Here is a 26221-nt window from a genome sequence, read left to right as displayed (position 1 = left end):
AAAAGCAAACAAACCGAGCTAATACTTATTATTACTCGTTGCAACGGGTAATATTTCGGGATGTAAAGATTCTTCGTTTTTTACCGAAAGAATGGATGGAGATTGGGGAGGACGCGTAGAGGATAGCGTAATTGATGTGAAAAGTTAAAGTTAGTATGTATAGTGGATACAAAGTCGCTCCACTGGTCGCAGTCCCCAACTCACTGCGCATTTGGTGACGAGTCAGCGAGTAGAAGTAAATCAGATTCATCATATAGATCCAGTCGGACGTGTCGGACATTGAAAGATTGGGAGCAACTAAGGACTTCCAATGCGTTTTAGGTGATGGGTAAAGTAATAATGGTTGTAAATTAATCCTCACCGTCGGGTCGAAGCGTTAATTGGGTCCACAACCAAAATGTACCGAACTGACTATTGATGCCAAACTATAGGGCCATTGCTGTGGCAGTACATATAACCGCTATGGTACGTCCCTAAGATTGCAATGAGAAATGAACTGTTTTGCACAATAACCATTCGGGTATGGCCTTGCGGAACCAAAAAGTTTGTGAAGCAAATTGATAGAGTTAATTCAAAGTAAAAAGTGTAAATCAAAATGGAATGGATCTGCTATAAGAATGGATTCTCCCCTGGGTAAAAAAAATGGATGAAGAAATGAAAAGGAAAAGGAATCAAGATGGATACCTAGATGGTTGGATATTTGGCTGAGGAACAACCAACAAAATGAAGGGGAAGTTCGCGAAAGTTCGCAAACTAAAAACTTGGATTGAAAGCATTGCGTCACGTGCAGATAGAATCACATGATGACTTGGCTATGACGTACCCCATCTGAATTCAGCAGGTGAGATGAAGCGCCGCAGCCTTGTTTAGGGAATGTGTTAGAACAAGAAGGCTTGGTTGGAAGTTCATGGAACATAAAGACCCTCTTCTTCCGCTGTTCTATTCATGATCTTTATCAAACACTTTCAATCTCATACAAGAAGAAACTTTCAAGTAATATTACCAATATCACCAAGATCAACAATCAAACACTTTTCATCAAAACCACATTCCAAAATGCCTCTCGTCGATCCAGTTACCAACAGTGCTGCCGGTGGCGAGGACAAGACCCAAGTGTGGATGAGTAAATTGGCTGGAAAGAAGATCGGTGACTCCAGTGATGAGACTGTATGTTGGTCGTTTTATAGTCAAACAATAACCATGTCGTCTGCTAACATTCCACTCATCGATAGACATTCGCAAAGCAAGATCTTCCCGAGGAGCATAGAATCATTGAGCCTGGTTCGATGGTTACCAAGGACTTCAAGGAGAACAGGTTAGCACTCGCAACCAGTACTTACTCTCCAGAATCTTCATCACTAACTCCATATGTAGACTCAATATCCATCTGAATGAAGATGGAACTGTTTCCCATGTCAACCACCAATAGAAAGATGGAGACAGGCTTAATGATTTGCGGGGGAGCTTTTCGAGCGCCTCGAGCTTTAAGGATGGATGTTATTGATTTGATGAATTTTAATGAACTTTAATGAGAATGCGTAAATATGTTATACATACAACACCACGTTTGAATGCGATACCTACCTCACTCGCGTGCTTGATGTCGGAATAACCTCATGTTGTGATCGTCTGATCAACTTACGTACCTACTAGGTAGGTATCTTGTAATTCGTAGACCCCTCCTCAGCCTCCAATTTATCCCTCCTCTTTAGTCTGTGCGTTTTAGGTCTCAATCGCCTGCCGTATCGCGGGGCATGTTCTCCACATGCACGTCTTAAACAAATCTTCCCCTCGTCACAAACATCACAATACTATCAGAATCATATTCAAGATGTTTAAGAAAGAGTAAGACTTATTGGTCCTATTTTTGCGAATCCAATGATCTATAAATGCTGATTATAGTGTTTTCACAGTATATCTCCCGGCTCAAAAAGCAAGGTTAAGTCCTCTGTTCAACGCGCCATCAGAACTCAACTCGTCAACACATATCCGTTATTAGCCCCTCATATCGATGAGATTATACCGAAGAAAGAGCAGCTGGATGCTATGAAAATGTGTGCTCCTCTCATTCTCCTTGCTCTTCTATACTCACTACGGCATATCTCTCATCGCATGATCGTTCAACAAGAAAATTAAAACTAACATTGGGGAATATAGTCCAGATAGAGTAACTCTCTACTTAATTGGCCCTACACCTCTATTCTTTCAACACATGACCGATGCTCTCCTACCCCATCTCAAACTCGTTCACCGATTCCCTACCTGCTTCCCAAGTCTGCGTATCGATCGCGGCGCTATTCGATTCGTTCTTTCGGGAGCTACCCTAATGGCTCCAGGTCTCACATCTACAGGTGGCAGATTACCTAATGGAAATAAAGAAGAAGAGGGCGTATATGGAGAGACTGGAGAGGGAGAAGGATGGTATGGGGGAAGAGAATTGGAAACTGGTGAACCAGTGGTTATCTGTGCAGAAGGCAAGGAGGAGGCTTGCGCGGTGGGACTTTTGAGTATGGGAACGAAGGATGTCAAGGAGAAGGGAAAGGGCCCAGTAGTGGAAGATGCACATTATTTGGGAGATGGATTATGGAGATTAAGTACCGATTAAATCGGTGGTAGTGGAGTAAGTTGTTCGGTATATAAAACGACTTTTTCGATCCAGTTGCGGATTCTACGAAATATCATACAAAGCTTGAATAGGGTGGCGACTTGACTAATAGAATATACCTCTGCATTGCTATATAAGTCTATCTCTTTATGTGGTAATTGTGGAACTTGGAGATGTTTGATACCGCTGCCAAGATGCATCATGATAAACGTTTATCTCGTCACATTTTCTATCCACTGCTGTTCGAGTATCGCCCTTTCTTACCTACATCATGTTGTTTCCATCCATTCATCTCATTTCATACCATCGCAGCAGCTACAATTTTGTAAACGAATGCTCTATTTTCACAATGACATCATCAATGTTTCAAGCGGGGCATCAAGCTATCTGGTAGTTCAAACTGGATGCTTCATCTAAAGAGTGATTGAATTGCCACTGAGAGGTCTTTTCAGATGTGAAATCTGAAGAAGATCTCTCGCATCACTTATAAGGATGCTCTTGTAGCTGTATATCTCATCTTGTATGACTTCCACGTGGGAATATTCACGGAGGGGATGTAGTTATTATAGGTATGTTTAAATTGGGAAAACGACAACAAGATTCAAACACAAGGAACACACGCTTCTTGTTCTCATAAATCCTGTTAGGATATCGCCGATTGAGGATAATAATTCATCACAGAGCGTTGGGCCAAATTCTCTCGAATTTTAAATTTTGAAGCCGTGGTTTTTGTTGATATTATCTGGGTGTGGTGTTGTTGTCTTTTGACTATCGTCTATGTTTTCACTGTCGATTTGGTTCTTGAATCTGGAGTTTCACTGAATAATATGTATCGGGCAAGGTTTCCGGTGAAACCGTAAAGTACAGCTCTGATCTCTTAAGACGAATTAAAGCGAGAGGATTAGAATATACTGCATAGACGATTTATCGTGATGACTTGGGCCTTTCTAATCTTCCTTCGAGTCCCTACGTGATGAGCTTTTTTTCCATAGATCGTAGCGGGAGAGATGTTTATGAAGTATCTATAGGGAAAGGGACATGGAAATCGACGAAAAGAGAGAGTTGGATGTGGGAAACTGGGAATTGTGGGAGGAGCACGGGTAGGTTTGGTCATTTGAAAATTCTTGGAGCGGGATCTTGAAGGTGTGATTTCTGGGTTCGTTTGAATTTACTTGCAATGTACTGGTTCGCGTCGCCGATGGAAGGTGGTTTGATGTTTTGTGATTCGGGGGTTCCTTATTGGGGATTGGTTTATTCAATCTAGGTGAGGTGGAAGTTGTTCGATGATATTGTTGTTATGATTGACAATGCCATTTTTACTATCTATTTCCCATTTCTTTCATTTTCGTTTCGAATCTTTTCATCGTGGTAGAACTCAAGGATCGATAAATTTTAAATACAGCAAGCTTTTGCTGCTTAAACGATTTGTCATGCAGAGTGACTTCGGACCCCCTGGGTGGTTTCAAACAACGGGATCATCACTAACGCGAAGCATATGTACAGTGTTATCACCAATCGAGGGAATATTATGGAGATGTAGACAGTTCTTCTGGATCCTTTTAAAGCAAATTTTTTCTTGCAGGAATTAGCTAGAGGGTTAAGGATAGCCAAGATTTGTATAGTGCGATGTCGCAACCACTTTTTGCGGAAGGCATTCACTTAACTACTATACCCTCCATGCAGAATCGCCTGAGCGAACAGTCACTACGCTTTTGATGGGATATATAAACAACAGACGCAACCCACTTGGAAGCTGTAGAATATCTACCTAGTTTGTTACCCATTCGCAAATAGGATTTGTGCTTTGCTGTCTGTTGTGGTTGTGAGTTGGAAGTAGTACAATATACGTACACAAAATTATCAGTGCAAATTGATGACGAAACTTGACCTACTGCTGTCACATTTGTAGCGATTGTTACTGTCGTTCGAGGCTATTGCTATCCGTCAATTATGTTTATGTTGTCATGAAAGCGAGGTTTGTATCAGATTGGAAACGTGAGATGATGATTTGAAGTTGGGGGCAGGCGTACGAAGTCAACTGCGCGCTACTGAAACTACTTATTCCATACTACATTGTTTCGTGCATCCCCTGTCAGCGACTCTTTCTCATGTTGGCTATTGGCTTCAAGTAGAGAGTCCTTCAAACAACTATAGGAATGCAAAGCTGCAAATACATTACCACCCAGCGAGTTCCCAACTCCAAAAGATCCCAGTAACAGCGCAGACTCACCATTATCAGCACTCATGACTAACATTAGTAGAATCAATAGCTGGTTATTGCGCAACCCCTCCATAACACGTCCAGGATTTCCGCCTAAATCCAATCTTCTAATTTCCCACGACCCAAATTCCCAGTATGCCCCACGCGTTTTCATAAATTCAATGAATGGCAAGCATTTGTAGCTTCCATTGGTGGCGCTCTGGAAACTCTTGTATCTGATGAGAAGCCATTTAAACTGTTATCAGAAGACCTACAGGCTTGGGGGTGATGATTTATTCATAAACGAGGGGAGGAGAGAACTCACTCCTTGGCATTTTGACGTATGACTTGAAGAACTATGGGGATACTGCGAAGGAAAGAAGAAGCTCGGGAAACGATTCAACGGTTTGAGTTACAGATGGTTCTGGCAAAGCACACATTGAAATCGAGTATACTGAATTTGCAATTGAGCCACCGACGATGATGGATTTCGACTTGAAAGTCGTTTATGAGAATCCGAATCATTGTAGATCGCAAGAAATTGGACTAGCAAAGCACAAGGATACCTCAAATATCTAAATTCATAAAATGACAAACAATATCATGAATCCCAATCCATCAAATCTACGTCAGGGATTTGTCGCATAATCCAGTTCTATCGCCACACTCGAGCGACACTGTGGGAAACAAAATTGAGCTCGATCGTATCCCGACAGGACAGGGGATTATAGAAATTTCCTGTTGATTTGGGAACCTCGATGTTTTGTTTCTCGAAGGGATGGAAGGTAGCAAGTGAAAACCAGTATCGTAGCGAATCCGATTCCGGCCAAGGGAAATGAACTCCATATCGATACTTTAGAATTCGGAATACAAGAGTTTTTGATGCAGCTGCAAGGTTACCGTCACCCATTGCTGCACTGTGATACTCCTGATTGTACGACCCATTGGCACCAACAAGCCCTGTCTGATATTGTCACCTAACGCGTAGGCAAGAACATCAATCACAAATCAACACGCCTTGTCTAATTCGTAATCAAATCTTAACATCTGAAGTGATAATCACCCTTTAAATCTCTCCAATGGATTTTCGACTTCGACGTGAGTACAATTTCGAAGTGACGTGATAGCTTTGTAGTAGTTGTATTGATCGTGATGATGAGACTTTGATGTCGTGTTCCGAGAAAGATGTAGAGCAATTCTATGATGGTTGTATAATTCAAATATGCTGCATCGGTTGATGAATACTTATCATAAGCCAAAGGTTCGATTTGAGATCCACGAAAAGAACAAGTCTTTCCAGGGAAGAGCTGCGTATAGACTGCTAGATAAGTACACCAATTTTGCCAGACTGCTACTCTTCCAAAGTAGAACGCAAAGCTTTTTTCAACCGATTGCAATTGATACTTACGACTGGTACCTACCTATGATTATAGTAAATGGACAATAGATGAGAAGAGCTTGTCGATAATTGAAGTTCTGCGCCGAAAGACTTTCAAGGAGCTCGTAGAGAAATACACGTATTCGCTCCTAACACATAGTAAATGAACATCGATGAGGTAGCGACACCTCGGAATTAAAAGATTCAAGAGCTTTCTTCAATTAGATGAAGTGGGAGTGAATCTCATATTTCTCATATTTCTCTTCACTTTGTCAGAAATGACTTTCACAATTCAATGTTCTTAAAACCTTAAACACCGGCAAGGAATCTTAAAGTCATGTGACTTCGATTTGATTGGTCAACCAAAATTTTGAAAATTCAGTTTGTGGGCTCGGTAAACCCTAACTTTTGTTTCCACGGCCTCTGCAGCAACTTCGATATTTTCACGACGACGAGACGCCCGACAACCACAATCGACAACCACCCGACCCTTACTCAAAATGGTATGCGACAAATTCTTTGGGGAGATGTTGACGTTCAATTTATGGAAGAAAGATGGCTAACGGATCATCGCGATTAGTCGTCCGGAAAAGTAAAGACTGGCCAACTTTGGTCCAAGAACAAGGCGGACCTCGCAAAGCAACTTGGAGAGTTGAAGACTGAGCTCGGTCAATTGAGAACTCAGAAGATTGCTGGAGGATCTGCTGCTAAGCTCACCAAGATGTGCGTACTTTAATTATAATCGTCACTCTTTCGACCTGCCGAAACTTGGATGAGAATTTGCGAGATAAAGATCGTTAAGATGGATACTAATGAAATCTTCCTTATAGCCACGACGTCCGAAAGTCAATTGCCAAGGTCCTCACAGTCATTAACGCCAACCAACGCGCACAACTCCGTCTCTTCTACAAGGGAAAGAAGTACCTTCCTCTCGATCTCCGAGCCAAGCAAACTCGTGCCATCCGTAGACGTCTCAGCAAGCACGAGAAGGAGTTGCAGTTGGAGAAGACCAAGAAGAGATCGATGCACTTCCCACAAAGAAAGTTCGCTGTTAAGGTATGCGATTCCGCTGGCCCCGAGTCAATATCTTTTTCCGAGAGCTTGAAGATAGTGGAGGGATATTGATGAAAGATTTTGGACTATGATGCTAACTTTACAATAGGCGGAGGCTTAGATTTTCTGGACGTAGGTGTTTATGATTGTGAGGATGGCTGGCATGGTGCCTTTTGCCTGGTTTGTTTTCGCACGGGTCACGGTGTATCATCGAAAATAGCATGGCTAGTAAAAAAGCCTTTTCCAATAAATCAAACGACTTGAGCAAAACAACAAATGGGTCCTTTGGATTTGGTGTGATATTTTGTGCGAGCGGTTACGCATGGTTCCGAAATCGAAGGAGGGGTTCGAGACTTCTATGGCCATTATACCCAGGAACTTGCGAATGTCGATATTGGGGAGAGCTATGAACGATTGCAGCAGTGATCTCGAACAAGCTGTTATATTTCACAATATGCTGTGGCTCGTGCTTGAAATTTTGGTCCTGGTTGGCACATTCTACCGCTACCTGAAGATCCCCATGAAGAAGCCAATGGACACGATTATGCCATTCTATGTTGATTTTCCCTTGTACCATTTGCCAGATTATGTCGTCATAATGAAACCGATTTCATTTCATTTTTACCCTTGCACTCAACTCCAGCATCTGCCTATTGATTCCAACCATGATCAAATGCACTACCTAAATTTCCATATATCACAATGTTCCAGACCACCCAATTTCATCTCAATCCTCCAATTTCCATTCACGGCTTGTATTCCAGTTTCAAATGTACATCCATTCTCCACCCTCAGCACTCTCATCAAGTTCACCTCCAGCATTTTCAGTGACCAGAAACCTCTTCTACATGTTGCTACTCCAATTTCCCTGTCCTTAGGCCTATCACTCACTCGTCTACATTCTCTTCTTGTACTTACAGGTACATGCATATCCAAAGGTCAAACGATATGAACACAAATCTTCATTAGCTATTCTCCACTCCACCGCATGTTTACCAACTACTCGAGAATAAAAAACATCTCTGCATCCCCGGATATCTATCCCCCTTTTTACCCCATCATTCATCATCCAACTGATCACTACGTATTCGCTAATTACCTACTTGTATATTGTTCTTCCCTTCCTTTTCTTTTTCATTCTTATACCCTTCCTCATCCTCATACTTATCCTCATTTTCACACTCACTTACTTCTTGTATTGTGGTTTTAAGAATTTTCTACTTTCTGTATTTCAAGTACTGTGCTGTGCTGTTTTCCTCCTTCTCCTTCGTGGGGAGACGACGACGCTCGATTCTTCTCTCTCTAGAAGGAGCTCTTCATCTCCAATTCTCTCCCTCGTCTGAGTCAGCCTCCTCTCTCCTCATCTCCGCTCCGCTATCTCTACTCTTCCTCTCGTCTGCCTCTATCTCCTCTCTCGCCTCCCTCTCTCTCCTCTCACTCCTCCTCTCTCTTCCTCTCTCGCTCCTCTCTCTCCTCTCCTCTCCTCTCTCCTCTCTCTCCTCTCTCTCTCTCTCTCTCTCCTCTCTCCTCTCGCTCCTATCTCTCCTCTCTATCCTCTCTCTCTCTCTCTCTCTCCTCTCTCTCCTCTTCTCCTCTCCGCGGTAATATACCAATCTCCTATATCTCCCATATCTCCATCTCCATCCCTGTACATACAACACATCATACAGTAACTCTATAACAACCGCAGAGTTTCGATTGTAGTTGCAGTTGTATTGTCATCGTCATTACAATCATAGCATCATACATCATCCATCCAGAATAGATCTTCCATCTATGATGAATATAGCATAGCATAGCACAGCAGCATAGCGTAGCATCGTGATATAAAATAAAATAAAATAATATAATATAATACAATACTACATGACGATATATAATTTACAACCCCAGTAATACAGCTCTTAGTAGCATAACGATACTATTAATACTTTATTTATACTAGTACTAGCAATGCTGCTAGTAGTGCTAGTATTAATAGATATTACTCGTTTTGATCGATATCTGATTATCTGATTGTCTTATTTTTATCCTCTCTTCGATATCATGGTGATTGATGTCATGAAGATTGATTGTACAGGATTCGATGAGTGAATAAATGAATAAATAAATAAATAAATAGATATAGAGAAAGATATAGAGAAAAGAATTGAAGGATTATAATATACATAACAAAGCAAAATAGGATAGAATAAAACACAACAAATTAAGATAGATAGGCTCGAATAGGATAAACAATAATTTTGTTTCAAATCCCCTTAAGTCCTCATTCATACCTACCTAGCCATAGAGCATAGGTATCTATCACATAGAACTACCAATAAGAATTCAAATCTCAAAGATTCTCAAAGCATAACTCGTTCCCCCTATTATTCGCTATCACAAAGTTCATTTCACCTAGATAATTCTCCATTTTCACTCTCTCACAATATCCTCTCCCTTTCTCCCTCTCCAATCCAAACTTCACCAATCTCAATCTCAATCTCAATCCATAATATAATCATGTATCATTAAAATTTCAACAAGGTAACAATCACTAACTACCAGCCTGCCGGGTAGGCATCCACTCATTTACTAAAGACTTTTTGATATCGCCTCCCATGCTCAATTCCCATTCCCCATTCCCTGTTCTCCCTCCATTCCGCTCTCCCACCTACTATTCCATGTTCCTACGCTACCATTCATATGATCCATCCATCCATCTATCCAGGTAAACGCTTAATTTCTTTAATTTCAAGCCACCCATTCGCATTCGCATTCATGTACCAGGTATTCTCAAACTTTGATATCCACCCATATCTACTTCGCATAATATGCATCGCTGCCATGATAATCCATCGTACCATCTCGCTCGCCAGTATCAAATCGCACCCTGCCCCATGTCCCATGATTCATGATTCGTAAATCATGATCTTTGTTTCTCGTAGAATCATTACAGTAAGTACCACAAAAGCTCCATTCCCCATTCCCCATTCCTCACCACCCATATCCATTCATTCCACCGCATCCCTAATCCCTATCATTTTGCCCCATATTCCCAATGCTATGTCCATCAAAACTATCCCCTGCCAAACTCTCTGTAACTTCACTATTTTCCTCCTCCCCATCCACACCACCTCCACTGCTTCCTTCGCTAGCCTTGTTCTTCTTCCTCTCATGCATCTCCGCATGTCTCTTCAACTGATCCAACCGATGGAAAGTCTTTGGACAATCCGGACATTCATGATGACCTCTCTCCCCATGTGTCTTTCTATGTTTTGCCAAATTTGATGATTCGCTAAAAGTCTTTTTGCAAATAGAACATTCGAGTGGTTTTTCATGGGTATGTATACGCTCGTGGACTGTGCATGCGCTTTGTTGAGGAAAGGATTTGGGACAATATCTGCATTTCCATGGCTTTTCACCAGTGTGGAGACGGTAATGTTGTTTTAAGGATTGCGCTGCTGCAAATGTTTTTCCGCATCCTGGAAAATCGCACGCACATTCTTTGACTATTTCGACTTGGTCAGTATTCTACAGGTAAGAGAAGTATCGGGAAACAACTTACATCCAGTATGACTAGCCACATGTCTTTCAAGTTTTCCCCTCTGAGAGAATCCTTCCTTATCACCCATCTTTGCTTTTCGACAACAACCTTGCCATTTACAAAAGTAACCGGAAGTTTTGTTCAAGATAGATAAGTGAACATCCTTGACATGAGTTTGAAGATCATTTTCTGAAGTAAATACTTGACCGCAAGATTGACCACCAGCTGCCCACTTGCAAGATAGATGATTAGTTGATTCTGATTCATTGTTCTTCGCTACCGAGGCAGTCTCTCCTTTCACCTTTTCTTCCGCTTTTGCTTCCACTGACACAGGTATACTTGAAAGATCAATCTCTTCGACAGGAGTCATTGGAATTGGTAAATTGTGATCATGGTTCAAATGATTGAAGAATTGATTTGGATCTTGATATAAAGTGTTGCAAGAATCAACTTGACACTGTAGTTGTCCCTGTAGAGGTATGGCATGCATTTGATCAATGTGATTGTGAAGCATTGAAGGATCACAATACATCTCTTCGGTAGGACATCCTGGAGCAGGACATTGAAATCCGTTTATACTCTCCTCGAATGTAAAGCCATGATTTATTTGTAAGTGATCCAAAGGATTCGAGTTGAGTGGTGTTTGACAAGATCTAGAAGGCATTGGACAATTGAATGTAAATTGCGGATCAATGTGTTCCTGGTGAAAATGCCTATGCCATTCAAATTGATCATGCATTGGCTGTCCACAGTCCAACCAGTTACAACTGAACATCTCCAATCCATCACCAAAACGCATTCCAGTACCATTGAGCGAGGAACCAGACATGTTATCTGTGAGTTGCTGCATAGGAAGTCCGGGTGTTTGTAAGGATGTCATATCTGAGTAAGGTGTTTCCGTGTTCATGACTAGAGATGGTGTCGTTGGTACAGGAGAAGGTGAGATCTCTTGCGGAGCTTGATTGTCTCGTAATGTCGATGGCGCAAACGATTGAATTCTGGAAGGTCGTTGCTGCTCTGTTGGCATAATTGCAGGAAAGTTATCCCAACTTTGATACATCCTATCAGAAGGCAGATTATCTCCAACAACTGAACATCTTCTGCTGAGGGCGCCATCTTTAGTGCAAGGTTCTGTATAGACAGGCTGCTCACACTCTGGGGAAGTGCAGACGGGTTGTTCGCACTCCTGAGAGGTGCAAGCAACAACCACATCATTTTCACCACAATCTGATTCGGCACACAGCGAACCACTTGGGCAAGAACTACAGCATTCGCTAGTTGTATCGACTTCAGGTACTTTTGGTATTGTATGCACAAACTGGCTTGTAGTAGGCTCTTCATTAATTCTTTGTCGCTTTCTAGGTGACTGCTCTGTATAATTTGGAAGTGAGTGGGGGTCGGATCTTAAATTTGAATATCCTTGATGTATATTCTGCAAAGGAAATTGTTGCGACAGATCCATTGTTTGATGGTAAATGTATGGTTGGTATGATTGCGATGGTAGATTTAACTGCTGTGCGAAATCTTGAGTTTTCCAAACCTCATCTTGAGCCATTCCGCCATGATTGTATGATTGAGCAGGAGTGGACATTGGTGCGGCGTAATGCGGATCTAGAGGAAAGTTGATCGCACCAGGTTGCTGCATAGGGAAGTATTGTTGGTTGTACTCGTTATACGACATGTTTTGGCATTGCTTTAGGGCAGGCTCTTGATCCGGAGGCGATCGCTCCATGGTTGCAAGCTTCACGGTTACTTGCTTTGCATGTGAGTTGTGCGGTGGTAGAGTGCGCACGACGAAGAAAAGAAGGAAAGAAGAGTCGAGATATTGCGCGGATAGCAAGAGTCAAGAGATGTAGAGAATATGATTGGAATCTTGAAGCGTCGTTGGAGCCAACCTGCGATCCTTTTCTATCCAAATGTTTGAGAAAAGCGGAATTGAATAAGGTAAATGGAAAGATTTACCGTGGGGTAAGAAGTGGTATTTGGTGTGATGTGTGGTGTGTGGTGTATGGTGTATGGTGTATGGTGTATGGTGGGTGTATGTATGGTGGGTGTATGATGTATGATGGATCCGACGGAAAGGGAGAGTTTGAGTTTGAAGCAAAGCAAAGCAAAGCAAATCAAAAAGGGCATATGAGTGTGTGGGTGTGTGGTGCAATAGCTACCTAGGTAGGTGAATTGAAGGGCAAAGGTAAAGGTACGAGTACAGGTGAGGGTGAAAAAGGTATCCAACAAGGTGTTTTGAAAGATCTTTCTCTTTCTCAACCTCGACCACACGAACTTTAATAAATGATTATTTATTAACCTTGGGTTATGATATGATTATTTACTCGTAAATCCAATCAAATGTCAAATATAAAGCATGTGACTTATTATCTATTGACGAAAGAAGGAGGTAGAGATGACCCTTCAAGTCCCTCGGTTTATGAGTATTTTCATGTCGATAACTTTACATTGACCGTCATCGTCTGTTTTTTCTGCATTCCTCTTTGACCGTTTTTTCTGACCATAAAGATTCCTCGATGACTAATAATGAATCTTGATTGGGTTCCATTTATGATTAGGATGACTTTCAACCAATCATAAATCTTGATTGGATCAGTTTTCCCCGCCTTATGCCTCCCATAGTCCTTATCGATAAGACTTGATTACATAAGGTTCCTATTCCAGCTTCGAGTCCTCTCTACTAGAGCCCCGGCTAATAAGTACCTAGTAGGCATTGAACAAGTCCAGAGAAGTATCATGAAGTAACGAGAGAGGTGTGAGATAAAATCCATCGTAATATTCAGATATATACTTATTATTAGGTAGGCAGGTAGGTAGAAATCTCATCTGAAACTTCTCAAACATCATCATACCTCATACCTATATCGACATGGCATAATATGATATTCCATTGTCTCTAATAATTCAATAACTACTAGGTACCTAGACACTCCTCTTCCATTTACCCAATCCATGTCAATCCCTCAACCCGGTCCACCCATCATCCAATTCCCCATCTTATCCAATGACAACACAGCCTCACTCTTGGCCCTGGTGGTACTATATCATTACTTTCGAACTTCATCTCTTCAACCACACTCCACGATTCAACTTTCTCCAATACCACATACCTCTCCTCCACACCATCCCATCACAACCAACAATTCCACACGTCCAACATCCTCCCTCTGCCAAAATTACTTCGCGCAAACATATTTCCACTACGACTTTCTCATCGCGAGATCACAACGTTGATATCGATACCGACACTATCTTTGAATGCGACGGGGATTATCATCCTGATTTGGAGAGAGTACGAAACCAAATATCGTCGTTGCCATCAGATTACAGCTACGAGATACCTTTGTACAATTCAAAATCCTTACAAAATCTCTCGCATTCTTCAGATTCTTACCAGAGATCAGAATTCTTGGATTATTCGGAATACCGTCTTTTCAACCCACTCCCACTTCATCGCAATCCCTATCGATATCGTAATCTCGCACATTCACACCCCTCACAACTACCCCCCAAGTTTTACAACTACGGAGCTATTTTGTACAATTCCAATCGCGACACTATATTTGAAGATCCAGATGAAATAGTGTATTGTCCAGTGTACCCTCTCACCCGTCCACCCCCACTGCCTCTCAATCGCAATCATAATCGAGGATATCCGCACCCTTTTCGTTACTTGTAGAACATTCGAGAACCTCTCCATTCGCGCATCGATCATACCTATCCAACAATCAAACCCCTCACTCACAGCATCCCAGCTTCCCCATATCTACACCCCTCATCCCCACAAAAATGGGAAACTGCTGCAGTACGTCTTCAGACCCCTCCCCCTTCGACCAACCCGGCCGCACTCTCTCCTCCGCGCCTCCCAAACCCGCCCCCTCAAAATCTACACTCCCTCCCTCCGTCTCCGCCTCTGCCTCAACCGTTCCTCGTACCTACACCGTCGGTGGTCCCGCACGAACTCTCGGCTCTGGATCATCGGGCACACAAGAAGATGCCAGGAGGAAAGCTGCAGAAGCGGCAGAGGTAACTTCCCCCACTCCCCAATCTGCGCCAAGCTAACCCAATCCTCCTCTTCTAAATAGGCACGTCTCTCATCCAAGAAACCCAAAGGCGCACTAGGAAAGAAACTCCAAGAAGAACAATCCCAAACCCTCGAGACAACACGTAAAAACGCAAGCACAGCAGAAAGACAAGCTAGGGATGCAGATGCCGCTGCCGAAGCTAGAGCTTTCAACTAAATCAAACAACTCAACCATCGAACAACACAAAGCGAGATTGAATCACACGGCGCAAGAGAAAGAGGAGAACGGCAATAGATGATGAAGGAGGAGTGAGATGCGTGAATATTTTTATTGGGAGAAATGGAGTTATTTTTAAGTTAGGGGTTTGGGTAGAGGTGTTTGGATAATGGATAGGTACCCATTTGGATATATCCCATTTTCTCATGTTTCTTTTCGGGCTCCATCGTATTGGATAGATTAGGAGTACCGAGTAATTTTTCGTGGATACATAATTTTGAACTTCACGACCCTTATGAACAGAGGAGTTTATTTTAGAAAGAAGGAGAAGAGGATGATCAGGAAGTAGAAGCAGCAGAGACATCTTGGAATAGGATGTTAGGTGAAGCGATAATTGAAAAAAGAATTCAACACTTCAACACTACAGTCACTTATCGATTTGCTAATTAAGCACAAGGAAGCCTAAGTATGTACTGATAGAAAGGTTGTTATGTTCGTATTACAGCCAAGTGACTACCCCTCCCAATCCACATATATAAATACTTCCATTCCACCCATTTTTCCATCCCAGGCTCCGCCTAAGTAACAGTGTATCTTCCACCCACTGGTGCTCTGCCCTCTGCATCCGCCGCCGCCATCGTACCCTCCTTCAACAACCTCATCAACTCCCTCATAGCATTTGTAACTACCACCTCTGTATCTCCCTCAACCAAAATATACAATTTGGGATCCGCTTGAACCTCTTTCCCAGCCGGATAGAAGCTTCCCTTGGTCGTAATACTAGTACCAGTCGCTTCCAAAATCTTTGCCACATTAGTTCGATTCGTAACTGCCCATCTAGCTTTCTGTGGGAAATCATTAATTTCCAATGTTGCATGGAAAGCACCTGCGTCTGGTCCTTTGTTATCAATTGGGACGCCGGAACGGAGTTGTCCCGTTTTATTAAGACGTGCATTAATAGCGTCGATAGCTGATGTAACTTTATCAAGTTTGGAGCCGGTGGTAGCTGCAGGTTCGGTGCGATGAACTTTGATATCACCGTCGAGATCGATACCTTTAGGTACACCAAGCAATTTTGGTGGCGCAGTAGAAGCAGCAGGTTGAACGACTGATGCAGCTTTGAGAAGTACATCATCATCCTTCTCTTCTTTCTCTTCCTCGTCGTCTTCCCCATTAATTTTGTGTATCTTACGTTCACGTGCTTTAGTGGCTTCGCGCTCAGCATCAAACCGTTCCAGACCTTTTCCACCGAATCCTGAACTTTCCTTTTTAGCACCGCTTTTGACTTTATCTTTGTAAGATTTCCTCATCTCATTAAGCCTATCGGGTACCTCCTGTCCAGATTGTTCAAGAGCTTTCGCTATACCTACCGAATACTGTTCTTGTTCCTCTGTTATGAAAGTGACAGCAGTTCCGGTATTACCAGCTCTACCAGTTCGGCCAGCTCTGTGGACATAATCTTCTAAATGATTGGGTGCATCGAAATTGACAACGAGCTTAAGCTGCTTGACGTCAAGACCACGAGCAGCTACTGATGTAGCAATCATAATAGGAACCACGCCAGCTTTGAAATCATCAATTGTAGAATCGCGATCAACTTGATCCTTTCCACCATGAATAGACATACATGGATAACCTTTTCTCATCAGGTCCTTCAACAAGTCATCAGCTTTCTCTTGTCGATCAACAAAGATTAGTGTTCGAGCATCTTCATCTGTATTGTAAAGTTCTCCAAGAAGTTCCAAGAGTCTGTGAAACTTCTCTTTTTCTTCTCGCACTTCGACGATTTGTGTGATTTCAGGTGCAACAACACTTCTTCCACCAACAACAATCTCTACTGGTGACTGAAGTGTCTTCTTAGCCAGTGCATCCATAATTCGAGGCATAGTAGCTGAAAAAAGAATGGTTTGTCTATTAGGGCGAATATTGTTAAAAACTTTCATAACTTGAGGTTCAAAACCCATATCAAACATGCGGTCAGCTTCGTCTAGAACAACATATGTGACACGTTGCAGATTCGTGACTCTACCGGAGTTTGCCGCCAACAGTTCGATCATTCTTCCAGGGGTGCAAACAATTATTTCCGCGCCCCTTTTGAGATCAGCGATTTGATCTTTGATAATAGCACCTCCGTACGCGCAAACCGCACGAAGTCCCATTGCTTTCAAAAATGGTTTACACTCTTTATGAATTTGTGTTGCCAATTCTCGTGTAGGAGTCATGATTAGACCAATAGGCCCATCAGAACCTTTCAAAGGTCGTTGATCTCGAATGTGACGGAACATGGGTAGCAAGAAAGCGATGGTTTTACCCGATCCAGTCTTGGCCACTCCAATAACATCCCGGCCAGACATAATTGCAGGAATAGCTTGCATTTGAATAGATGTAGGTCTTTCATAACCTAGCTTTGTTATAACGTCCAGAGACTTTACGTCAAGACCACATTGAGACCACTTTTGTACAGGTTTGGGAACATCCTTACCAGCGACTTTAATACCATCGAGTTCGAGTCGTAGATCAGCAATTTCAGCTTCCGTCATCTCTGCAAGTTCTGTTGGTTCGGTGTAAAAGTTTTTTCGGAATGGTGGAAGATCCAAAGCACTATAATTGATAGTTGGAATGTCCTTCTTCTTCCTTGCTTTATTTGCAATTGCAAGAATTTCATCAGGATCCGCGTCCAAGGCTTTTAGGTCCACATCATCATCTCCGAATAAAGGTTCGGGTTCTTGTGGTTGACTCTTGATATTATCTTTGATAAAAGTTGCATTGTTTTTCGGTACTGAAAAAGGATCTCCCATTTCTTCCATAAAAGCATCCAATGGGTCAATTTCTTCGTCTTCATCCATAGCGGTGGGATCAGCTTGAGGGGCTTCCTCCATTTGGACATCGCCATTTGTGTGCGGTTGAGCTTCGGCTTCTTGTAATCTTTCTTCACGCTTTTCTGCCGCAGCTCTAGCAGCTGCTGCCGCCTCTTCTTCCGTACCGGCAGCTTCCAAATCAGCGTCATCGTCATCGTCATCATCTTGTTCCTCAACACCGTTAGCGAGCGCAGCATCATCTTCCTCGGAGTTTGCCATTGGTAGGGTTGGTAGCTTTTCTAATTTCTTTCTTGACCCTTCATCTTCATCAAAATCCAAGGCACGTTTCTGAGATGTCTTTTCATTGTCGTTAACTTTTGCTCCAAGTCCAAAAACACTGAGGTTTCCCCTTGTCTTAGGTAACGCAGATACTATAATCAAATCAATTAGCTAGATCATCATGTAAGAGTATTATTTTTGCTTACCTTTTGAGGTGCTGCTGAAAGCTGTTGGCTTTTTGTCAGCTTGTAATCCTTTGACCGTAGAAGTTAAGGTGGCGGACGCTTTAGACAATTCCTTTAATGGTAAATCTTTCCCAAGAGTAGTTGCACTACTCGAGCTAGCCACTGCCTTTTTAGCTATTGCCTTCGGATCAAATTTCCCAGCATAATTCGTTGGAGGTGCGAGATCGACTGGTGTCGCAGGAGTTGCGGGAGAGTTTGGCGAGGTTAGGGATGGAGATCCATTGGCCTTTTGATCTATAGCATCAAGTAACTTTCGAGTCCCACCCGCTGCCAACTCTTTCTCCTTACGCTCCTTGTCTTCGGCCATCTTCTTCTTCCAAGCTTCCAATTTTGCTAAACGTTCTGCTTTCTTCTGTTCCTCGGTTTGCACTGCGGGTGTTGATGCTTTCGGAGCCTGCGACGCTAAATGAGTAATTGAACTTTTGTGATAGTGACCAGAATAACTCACATCATTAACTTTGCACCAGCATCTGATCTGGAAGTTTGTCCGCGGTTTTCGTCTCCTCTGCTACGGGACCATGAGTCAGTAGAATCCTCGCGGCGTCTTCGAGCCCTATCATCATAAGAATCGTCTCGCCTGTCACGGTAATCTCGTTCCCGACTTCTACGTCGTCTCCTATCCGGTGATCGTTCCCTATCGACGTAGCTTCTTCGATCTCGAGATCTATCACGGCGACCTGATCTATGGTAATCATCATTTAGTCTCCCTACTGATCGATCTCTTCTACGAGTTATATCTCGATCCCTTTCGCGACGCTGATGTTCGTTAGTATCTTGTGACTGAGGCACGGGTCTAGAGGTAAGAATTCTCACGTCAGGACTTCGAGAACGCCTCTGTCCTCTAACATCATCTCTTCTATCTCGATCGCGTCGGCCATTGTCATCCCTTCGGCTTCGTCTCGATGAGTGGTGGCTTCCTGTTTGCGATGGTGAGCGAGAATCCCTGTGCCGAGCCATTCTTTGCCCAAGTAATGGATGGTATTTCGATGGGAAGAAATACTTTTAGGCAACGATGAAATGGTAGGAAATAGATTTATTCCGTCCAAGTTTCAGTCTATAACTTCAGACTAAGTAGATCAAGAAGACTTAAGTTGATAATACTTGACGTTTATTTATTGTAGAATGGTCGTGATTACTTTTTCCACTCCGTATTTGATGTCGTTAACAATCTGCCCTTGCCAAAAGATATTTAATGATACTTTGGTCTGTTCAGTCTGCCGTACCCTTGACGCGCACGGGCTTCAGAAGTTTACGGGCCCTAGCGTGTTTAGACGAACAGAGGGAAAGAGCTAGATGACCTCAATCGTAATATTTCATATTTCGTTTGTGTCGTTATCATCAAAATCTCTACTCCGTACACTCCAATCACCTCACTTGTGAGACATCTGGTCACTGTTTAAGCCATCATGTTGTCCAACGTTGGTCGCGCAGCTATCAAAAGAATCGGCGGATCTAACTTATCAACAAATCGACTTCTTGCTACCGTTTGCCAGTTACAACGCGTTGATGGTCAACACAATGTCGAATCTACCTTGAAAGCTTCCTCAGCTTCTTTCTTGGCGCGCCGATTGTATGCTACTGCGACTAAAGCTACCCAAACCAAAACTGTCATAGAAAAGAAGCCAGTTGCGAAAAAGGCGCCTGCGAAGAAATCTACCACTGATGCTAAGCCTGTCGTCAAAAAGTCTACCAAAACGACCGCCAAAAAAACTGCGAAGCCAGTCAAAAAGACACCAGCAAAGAAAACAGTTGCGAAGAAGCCAGGACCAAAGCCCAAGAAGCAATTGACCGACTCACAAAAGTTAAAATTGAAGTTGAAGGAACTGAAGGCTATTGCGTTCCTTAAAGAAGCTCCAAAACAAATTCCTGATACTACCTATAGCGTATTGTTTATAGATCTAGTTAAGAAAGGAACTCCTGTCATTGATGCGGCCAAGGAGGCATCAGAGAAATACAAATCGGCATCGACAGCAGAATTAGAGGTAAATAATTTATCGTTTCTTTTGGTTGAACTATGCTAATCATATAACAGCGACTTGAACAAATTGCGAAGGAGAACAAGGCTGTCAATTCACGCAACTACAAAAATTGGGTTGAGAGTCACACTCCAACGGAGATTCGCGCGGCGAATTACGCACGTCATCACATTCGAAGATTGACCAACAGACCTGGTAGCCCTAGAATCATTAAAGATGATCGACTGGTAAAGAATGTTACCTCATCTTTGTTCTTATTTATGAAAGAGAGATATGCTTCTGGTGAATTTGCTAGTCTCAGTATTCCTGAATCTTCAAAGCGGATTGCACAAGAGTACAAGTCCTTGTCGCCTGAGCAACGCAAGGTAAGCTAAAATATTCATCTCCACTCATTTTATATCCCCCTAACATGTCAATAGCCTTTTGAAGATGCCGCTTTAGCAGATCATGAGCGATACGTCCAAGAGTACAGAACAGTTTACGGAGAGGAACCCAAGGTAGCTCTCAAGGCTCAAGCTCGAGCATAGATACACTTTAGTCTTTCAGCCTCAAATTTCTCTCTCGCTTTGACTTAAGGTCTTGACAATCAAGCCATGGTTTAAACCATCCGCCATGAAACGTTATTTGCAAAAGCTTGCGTCAGGAATATGGAGTCAATACTTTCTTGTACCAAATATTAATGCGAAAGTTGAGGTATTCATGCTTAAGAATGATTTTTGTCACTAGTTTCATTATTTTTGTCTGCAGATATCCCCTGCTTTGAACGCTAGTGATGACAAAAAGAACTGCGATGTTACGATTTCAAGGTGTTAAATGGGAGGATGGCGAGTTCACGATGAGGATCAGATACCCATTTCAATATAGGGTTCTTCTACTTAATGATTATTTGTATGTTTCACGAATAATACATGAATGAAAATCATATCCATGCACCCTCAAATGTTCCACTTCCTTTCTTCCCTCCAAGAGTCCAGCCGACCCACTTACCCCTCCATATTCAGCCTCAGACCCCTCATCCCACTCATCCATGGATCTCATTGCATCACCCCCGCATTCTAAGCGAAAAATGGAGCTCTCATGCATGAGTCCCTTGCATCTCAGTTTACTTTGCGACATCTTCCTCGATACTTTTGCCTTTACCTTTTCTCTTCGCCACTTTAGAACTACATCTTATTTGAATAAGATTACCAGTCCCTCTTATACTCTTGTATGCCGTCCATCTTCTTCCTCCAAATCCTTGTCACCATGTTAGCAGCTCGTAAACATTCCTCGCTTGATCACTGCCGAGTCCTCGCCATGTACTGCTGTACAGTGTATTACCTTGACTCGCATTATAATTCATTTCATCACCTCTTCCTTTTTCGTTCTAACAACTCAACAATCCTGAACTCAAGCCCCAAAACTACGAGACCAATAGCAGACTTTCACTTGGATAGAATAGAATACATCGAGTAATCTATAACCCCATCACCACGAGTCATCAATCCCATCTTATTCCCCTAAATCAAACTAAGTCCAAAAACCCCTCATTGACAAAACTATACACATAGGAAGTCATGCTATCAACAACTCTTCCTACATGCGAATCCAAACAGGCCCAAGTATTCCTCGTATTTTTTCCTAATAATTCACTCTTCGATTTATCTATATATCATTCATCCACATCATCCATGCCCTCTCGCTATTCCCAGAACGAAAAGTATCACCACTCCTTATACATATACATGTATCCATACACATACACAGAATTCAGAGCAACATACAGAGGAAATCTTCTTGCTCGTCCCTTTCCCTTCCCTTCCTCTCTTCTGCTCAAAACCATCTTCATCCCCGCCTTTCTAAACTCATATAAATCTCGCAATATAGTCCCTTCCTCTTCCTTCTTCCCTCTCATTTCCTTAGCCTCGCTATCTATTTCCCATTACTCCCTCGGAGTCCTAAACAATAAATCCCCGATCCTCCTATGTAATTAGCATCATAAGCAATCCCAAGACTCTATATCCTTATGCTACCCAACAAGTCTTCGTCTCTTCATCTCTTCACCTCCACTTACTTCCCCGAACCTAACCAAATCAAACCTCCACTCCATTACATCAAAGAGAATAAATCAACTCTCTGTTTATTGGAAACAATTTATACTTTATTAAAACCTCACAACACCCCCTCATTCAAATACTAATCATTAAAATATCATACTTCTATTACTATATTTCCCCTTTGAAGGAAGTCCTCGGTCCTACTATATACCGAAGTACAGAACCAGAACCAGTATGTTTCCATTGGTTTCTAAGACTCCTAAACTCCGCCAGCAGTTTTCCTCAAAGCGCACGGATGCGTATATTATACCTTTCACATCCATAAGATCCACCTACATCGTGTCCCCAGGATTACTACACCACACCAAATCTATCCAATCACCACCAAAACTAACAATATCTTTCGAAAAGAAAACAGACCATCTTCGTTCCATATCTAATTTGTATCCTCCATCTATTACTTAAATACCATTACTAGCACAAGTAAACGCACCCCCAAATGATCCAGCATTATACCCATCCACAATACTCTGAACACTCGTATAAGTTCCTGCAGTTAAAAACAGCAACCCAATCAATATAATCAATATGTTGAAACTCAATCCAACCTTACTCGTCTTGCTGATCCATCCTTCCCCATGATCTACACGTCTCATTCTAATATATGCTACACCCCAGAAAATAAATCCAAAAAAGGAATCAAAGAGGGAAGACATCAAAGATAAAAGATCGGAGAAGAAGGGAATAACTTCGGCAATAATGAAGGCACCAACCCAAGTTGCAGCCAAGATGGCAATCCAGACTACCCAACCTTTCATAGTATTTTCATGGAGATGCCTCTTGTTGTTATGGAAGACGCGGTTGATAATGAAGCGGCCAGAGACGGAAGCATAGAGAACTCCAAGGAAAATGAGCGTTGGAATCATGAAAGAGAAGGAAATATCGACGTATAATTTCTTTCCGAGAGATCCAAAGGCTGGGGCTGTCATGTATTGGTTTCCGGTAAAAGCGTAAATGATTGAACCGACCAAACTGAAAACAATAACTTCGGCAATGGTAACAGCCCAAAGAGCTTTGGGAAAATCGGCAGGGTTTTTCATCTCGGCCATGAAAGAAGGGATAGTAATTTGACCAATGAATGTGTAGGAGATGTTGAGGAAGGCATTGAAACCATTTACAAATGTTGTACCCTTAAGGATTACTGCAGTAACGGTAGGGGCACCTCCAGCAAGACCAGTGGCTGCGATGATGGAGTTAGGATCGGGATTGTAGCCAAGAGGATGAGGTTCGATTCCGGCAAAAATTGTAGCAAGCATGACGGAGATGAAGGTGAAGATTGCGGATAATGTGGCTAACCAAGATAAAGCGCTGAAGGTTCTTGGAACGGAACAAACCCAACAGATTACAGCTGCAATAACGGCAAATACTACTGTGCATTGACTGTGATTGGTGATAGTATTCAAGTATTTTGCAGTAGTCAAGACATGGAGACCCTAATTATGTTAGAAATTGTGAAAAGTGGATCCGATGATTCTTACCTGAATAAAGGTATTATTCAAAAGAAACATGATAGCAGTAGCATGCCATGCCCATCTTCCACCAAAAAGCATTTGTCCAACATCACAAACATCTCTAAGTTCAGGATGACGCATACAGAATTCCCATAAAACTAGGGACGTGTAGAGGACCAAGAATGCGACAACCGCAGTCAAAATAAGACCTGGTACAAGTCCTAAAACTGAGTAAGACCATGGGAAGGACATAATCGCCAAACAGATATATTCTGAGAAAAGAAGAGCCGCAGTCTATTACGAGTTAGCATTCATACGTAGAATGGAATCGAGAATATTCTATATTACCTTTTGCCAACTGCAACTACGATATTTAATAGCAGAACCTGCTTCGGCTTCAATCTGCTGGCTCAAAAGATCCTTTCCACTGTCCCCGCTGAGACTTGATGCATCGGCATCTAGACGAAGATGTGGCAAGACTGGACCAATTCTTGGTCCAATGGTTACGGGACCAAATCCCCATGTACTGCGCCAACTGACTTTTTTGTATTCCGTGGTAGGAGTTTGATCTTCGCTAATATATTCTTCTCTAGATTTATCGTTGACATCGTTGTTTGAATTGTTTCCTGAAGACATGACTGGGAATTCTTGATTTATCGCCATTTTCTCGATGGGAAACTATTTGCTGAAGTCAGAGCCATATTTAATACACATTTATAACAGAAATCCAGAAACACAAAGGATAGTTGATGGCGCAATAGTTGTACACTTTCGCGAGTATTACGCCATGATCAAGATGATGAAGAATGAGTACTTACTGAACTATTGGCGAATAGTGAATTGGGTGAAGCGTTGTAGTCTGCGCAAACCACATTAATGGCGGTATTGATTAATCTTGATTGTAGTAATCAGATTGATGAGTACGCCGGCGAGGTGTTATCTCTTGTAGTTGGACTGTTGAGTGAGTTCTTGGTTGTGAGATGTATAAGAGATGAATGGAATTCTTATGCGATGTATAGGAAAGGGAAAACGGATTACTTTTTCTAATCCTCCATCTCAATGTGCGAAAAACTAAGAAGATGGTTCCTTATAACTCGAGGCTAGAGGGGAGTTTTCTACTTTGATAAAGGCTTATCGAACTACAAGCATCCCCAGAAGACACTAATTTAGTGTGCAGCGAAAAGACATACCTGATAGTTCAAGGTATCCACATAACCTTGAAATGGGATGAAGGGGGATTGGATGAAGGGAAGAGTGAAATTCAAATATCTGACTTGCATACTGATCCTTCCATTTGTTCCTTGTTATGAGTTGAGATGGGTGGAGATGTTGTACAAATAGTTTTCTTAGTACTGTATCTTTAAATTGAAATAATTCCAACTCTCCGTAGTTGTTGACATCTGCGAGTCATCAGAATCATATTCAACATCAGGGTCTCGTATGTATAACAATGCTTTCTATTGGTAACATGGGTTTCGAACATATCCAGCAGCCAGCAACCAGCTAGCTTCATTGTAGAGGAGTAGTTCAGATTCATATGGAGTTGATATACCGCACGGTGGTGCAGTGCGGCACGATATGCGATACGATGTCAATTATCAGTGCCCATGGCCCATTCCCTATTGGCAATTGCCCATGGCTCATTGCCCCGCGCATCACCTCCAAGATAAAAAATGAAATAAGCTCCGATGACTTTCCTAGGCATATCTAGAACTATCCCCTCCCGCGCAAACAAGAGATATTGGCAATTCTTATACCACATTTCCAAGAATCTCTCATGCAATATTGTCAGCCCTTTCTTTTCTATTCATCATACTTGCTCGAGACTTGGTATCTTGACTTGGTCTCTCTAACAAATCCTCGTCAAGACCCTAGAATACATAGACGGGGAACAATATGCAAAGCCCCCCATCTTTCCGGAGTAGTCCAAACAAATCAATCAATCATATAGTAATTGTACTTGTAAAACCCGGCTCGGATCAAAATCCTGGTTGGCCGATGACTTGTGAGAAAAGAGGGAAAGAAGGAAGAGAGGGTGATGGATGATCCACTCTATACAAATGTCGAGATAAAGTGTGGCTATTTCGTCATCGTTCTCACGTGATTTACGCCTCTTTTCCACAATAAGCTTAGCAATATCGGTGGCTCCGAACACCGTTGTGAAATTTTGTTCGCCTTCACTTCATTTGGTCTTCACTACGGGGGACGGGCAAAACTATGGATTTGCCATTTGGAATGCACCAATTGTTCAAATTCTGATAAAGGACACAGTATGTTGAAAGTAAGAACTGATTAGTTGGAGGATTGAAGGCAACGGGCAGCGAGAAGTCCTTGTCTACCTAGGTAGCGCTTTCATATTCTAGCCAC

General features: G+C 42.3%; 9 protein-coding genes across 9 annotated transcripts; 5 read left to right on the top strand and 4 right to left on the bottom strand.

Annotated features, from left to right (window-relative positions):
• Window positions 1-1056: 1056 nt before the first annotated feature.
• Window positions 1057-1429, top strand: EAF02_004865 (uncharacterized protein; the record flags this gene model as incomplete). Its single annotated transcript, XM_038900913.1, has 3 exons — window positions 1057-1167; window positions 1233-1315; window positions 1375-1429. 3 exons carry the CDS (start codon window positions 1057-1059, stop codon window positions 1427-1429), a joined length of 249 nt encoding a protein of 82 aa, XP_038759425.1.
• A 402-nt stretch (window positions 1430-1831) lies between these two features.
• Window positions 1832-2605, top strand: EAF02_004864 (uncharacterized protein; the record flags this gene model as incomplete). The annotated part of the gene is made up of 3 exons (XM_038900912.1): window positions 1832-1845; window positions 1914-2054; window positions 2158-2605. 3 exons carry the CDS (start codon window positions 1832-1834, stop codon window positions 2603-2605), a joined length of 603 nt encoding a protein of 200 aa, XP_038759424.1.
• A 4078-nt stretch (window positions 2606-6683) lies between these two features.
• EAF02_004863 (uncharacterized protein) lies at window positions 6684-7902 on the top strand (the record flags this gene model as incomplete). The annotated part of the gene is made up of 4 exons (XM_038900911.1): window positions 6684-6686; window positions 6764-6906; window positions 7014-7239; window positions 7346-7902. 4 exons carry the CDS (start codon window positions 6684-6686, stop codon window positions 7355-7357), a joined length of 384 nt encoding a protein of 127 aa, XP_038759423.1. The 3' UTR covers window positions 7358-7902.
• Window positions 7903-8552: 650 nt separating this feature from the next.
• EAF02_004862 (uncharacterized protein) lies at window positions 8553-8958 on the bottom strand (the record flags this gene model as incomplete). The annotated part of the gene is made up of 2 exons (XM_038900910.1): window positions 8553-8882; window positions 8905-8958. 2 exons carry the CDS (start codon window positions 8956-8958, stop codon window positions 8553-8555), a joined length of 384 nt encoding a protein of 127 aa, XP_038759422.1.
• Window positions 8959-9582: 624 nt separating this feature from the next.
• On the bottom strand, window positions 9583-12801 carry EAF02_004861 (uncharacterized protein). Its single transcript, XM_038900909.1, has 3 exons — window positions 12725-12801; window positions 10784-12670; window positions 9583-10727 (listed from the first exon to the last, which is right to left on the bottom strand). The coding sequence occupies exons 2-3, from the start codon at window positions 12492-12494 to the stop codon at window positions 10246-10248; spliced, it is 2193 nt and encodes a 730-aa protein (XP_038759421.1). The 5' UTR covers window positions 12495-12670; window positions 12725-12801; the 3' UTR covers window positions 9583-10245.
• A 1756-nt stretch (window positions 12802-14557) lies between these two features.
• On the top strand, window positions 14558-15009 carry EAF02_004860 (uncharacterized protein; the record flags this gene model as incomplete). The annotated part of the gene is made up of 2 exons (XM_038900908.1): window positions 14558-14794; window positions 14854-15009. The coding sequence occupies 2 exons, from the start codon at window positions 14558-14560 to the stop codon at window positions 15007-15009; spliced, it is 393 nt and encodes a 130-aa protein (XP_038759420.1).
• Window positions 15010-15587: 578 nt separating this feature from the next.
• EAF02_004859 (uncharacterized protein) lies at window positions 15588-19455 on the bottom strand (the record flags this gene model as incomplete). Its single annotated transcript, XM_038900907.1, has 4 exons — window positions 19145-19455; window positions 18780-19087; window positions 18293-18750; window positions 15588-18238 (listed from the first exon to the last, which is right to left on the bottom strand). The coding sequence occupies exons 1-4, from the start codon at window positions 19286-19288 to the stop codon at window positions 15588-15590; spliced, it is 3561 nt and encodes a 1186-aa protein (XP_038759419.1). The 5' UTR covers window positions 19289-19455.
• Window positions 19456-19737: 282 nt separating this feature from the next.
• EAF02_004858 (uncharacterized protein) lies at window positions 19738-20834 on the top strand (the record flags this gene model as incomplete). Its single annotated transcript, XM_038900906.1, has 3 exons — window positions 19738-20313; window positions 20364-20672; window positions 20727-20834. The coding sequence occupies 3 exons, from the start codon at window positions 19738-19740 to the stop codon at window positions 20832-20834; spliced, it is 993 nt and encodes a 330-aa protein (XP_038759418.1).
• A 1597-nt stretch (window positions 20835-22431) lies between these two features.
• EAF02_004857 (uncharacterized protein) lies at window positions 22432-24973 on the bottom strand. Its single transcript, XM_038900905.1, has 4 exons — window positions 24673-24973; window positions 24203-24532; window positions 23882-24148; window positions 22432-23836 (listed from the first exon to the last, which is right to left on the bottom strand). Exons 2-4 carry the CDS (start codon window positions 24515-24517, stop codon window positions 22805-22807), a joined length of 1614 nt encoding a protein of 537 aa, XP_038759417.1. The 5' UTR covers window positions 24518-24532; window positions 24673-24973; the 3' UTR covers window positions 22432-22804.
• Between the last annotated feature and the right edge of the window lie 1248 nt (window positions 24974-26221).

This window comes from Botrytis sinoallii (assembly GCF_014898435.1).
Source record: "Botrytis sinoallii strain Bc 23 chromosome Unknown BSIN_007, whole genome shotgun sequence".
In the NCBI taxonomy this organism is placed as follows: Eukaryota; Fungi; Ascomycota; class Leotiomycetes; order Helotiales; family Sclerotiniaceae; genus Botrytis; species Botrytis sinoallii.
Note: the sequence above shows the minus strand (reverse complement) of the source record. Positions and strands in the feature narration are given on the sequence as shown.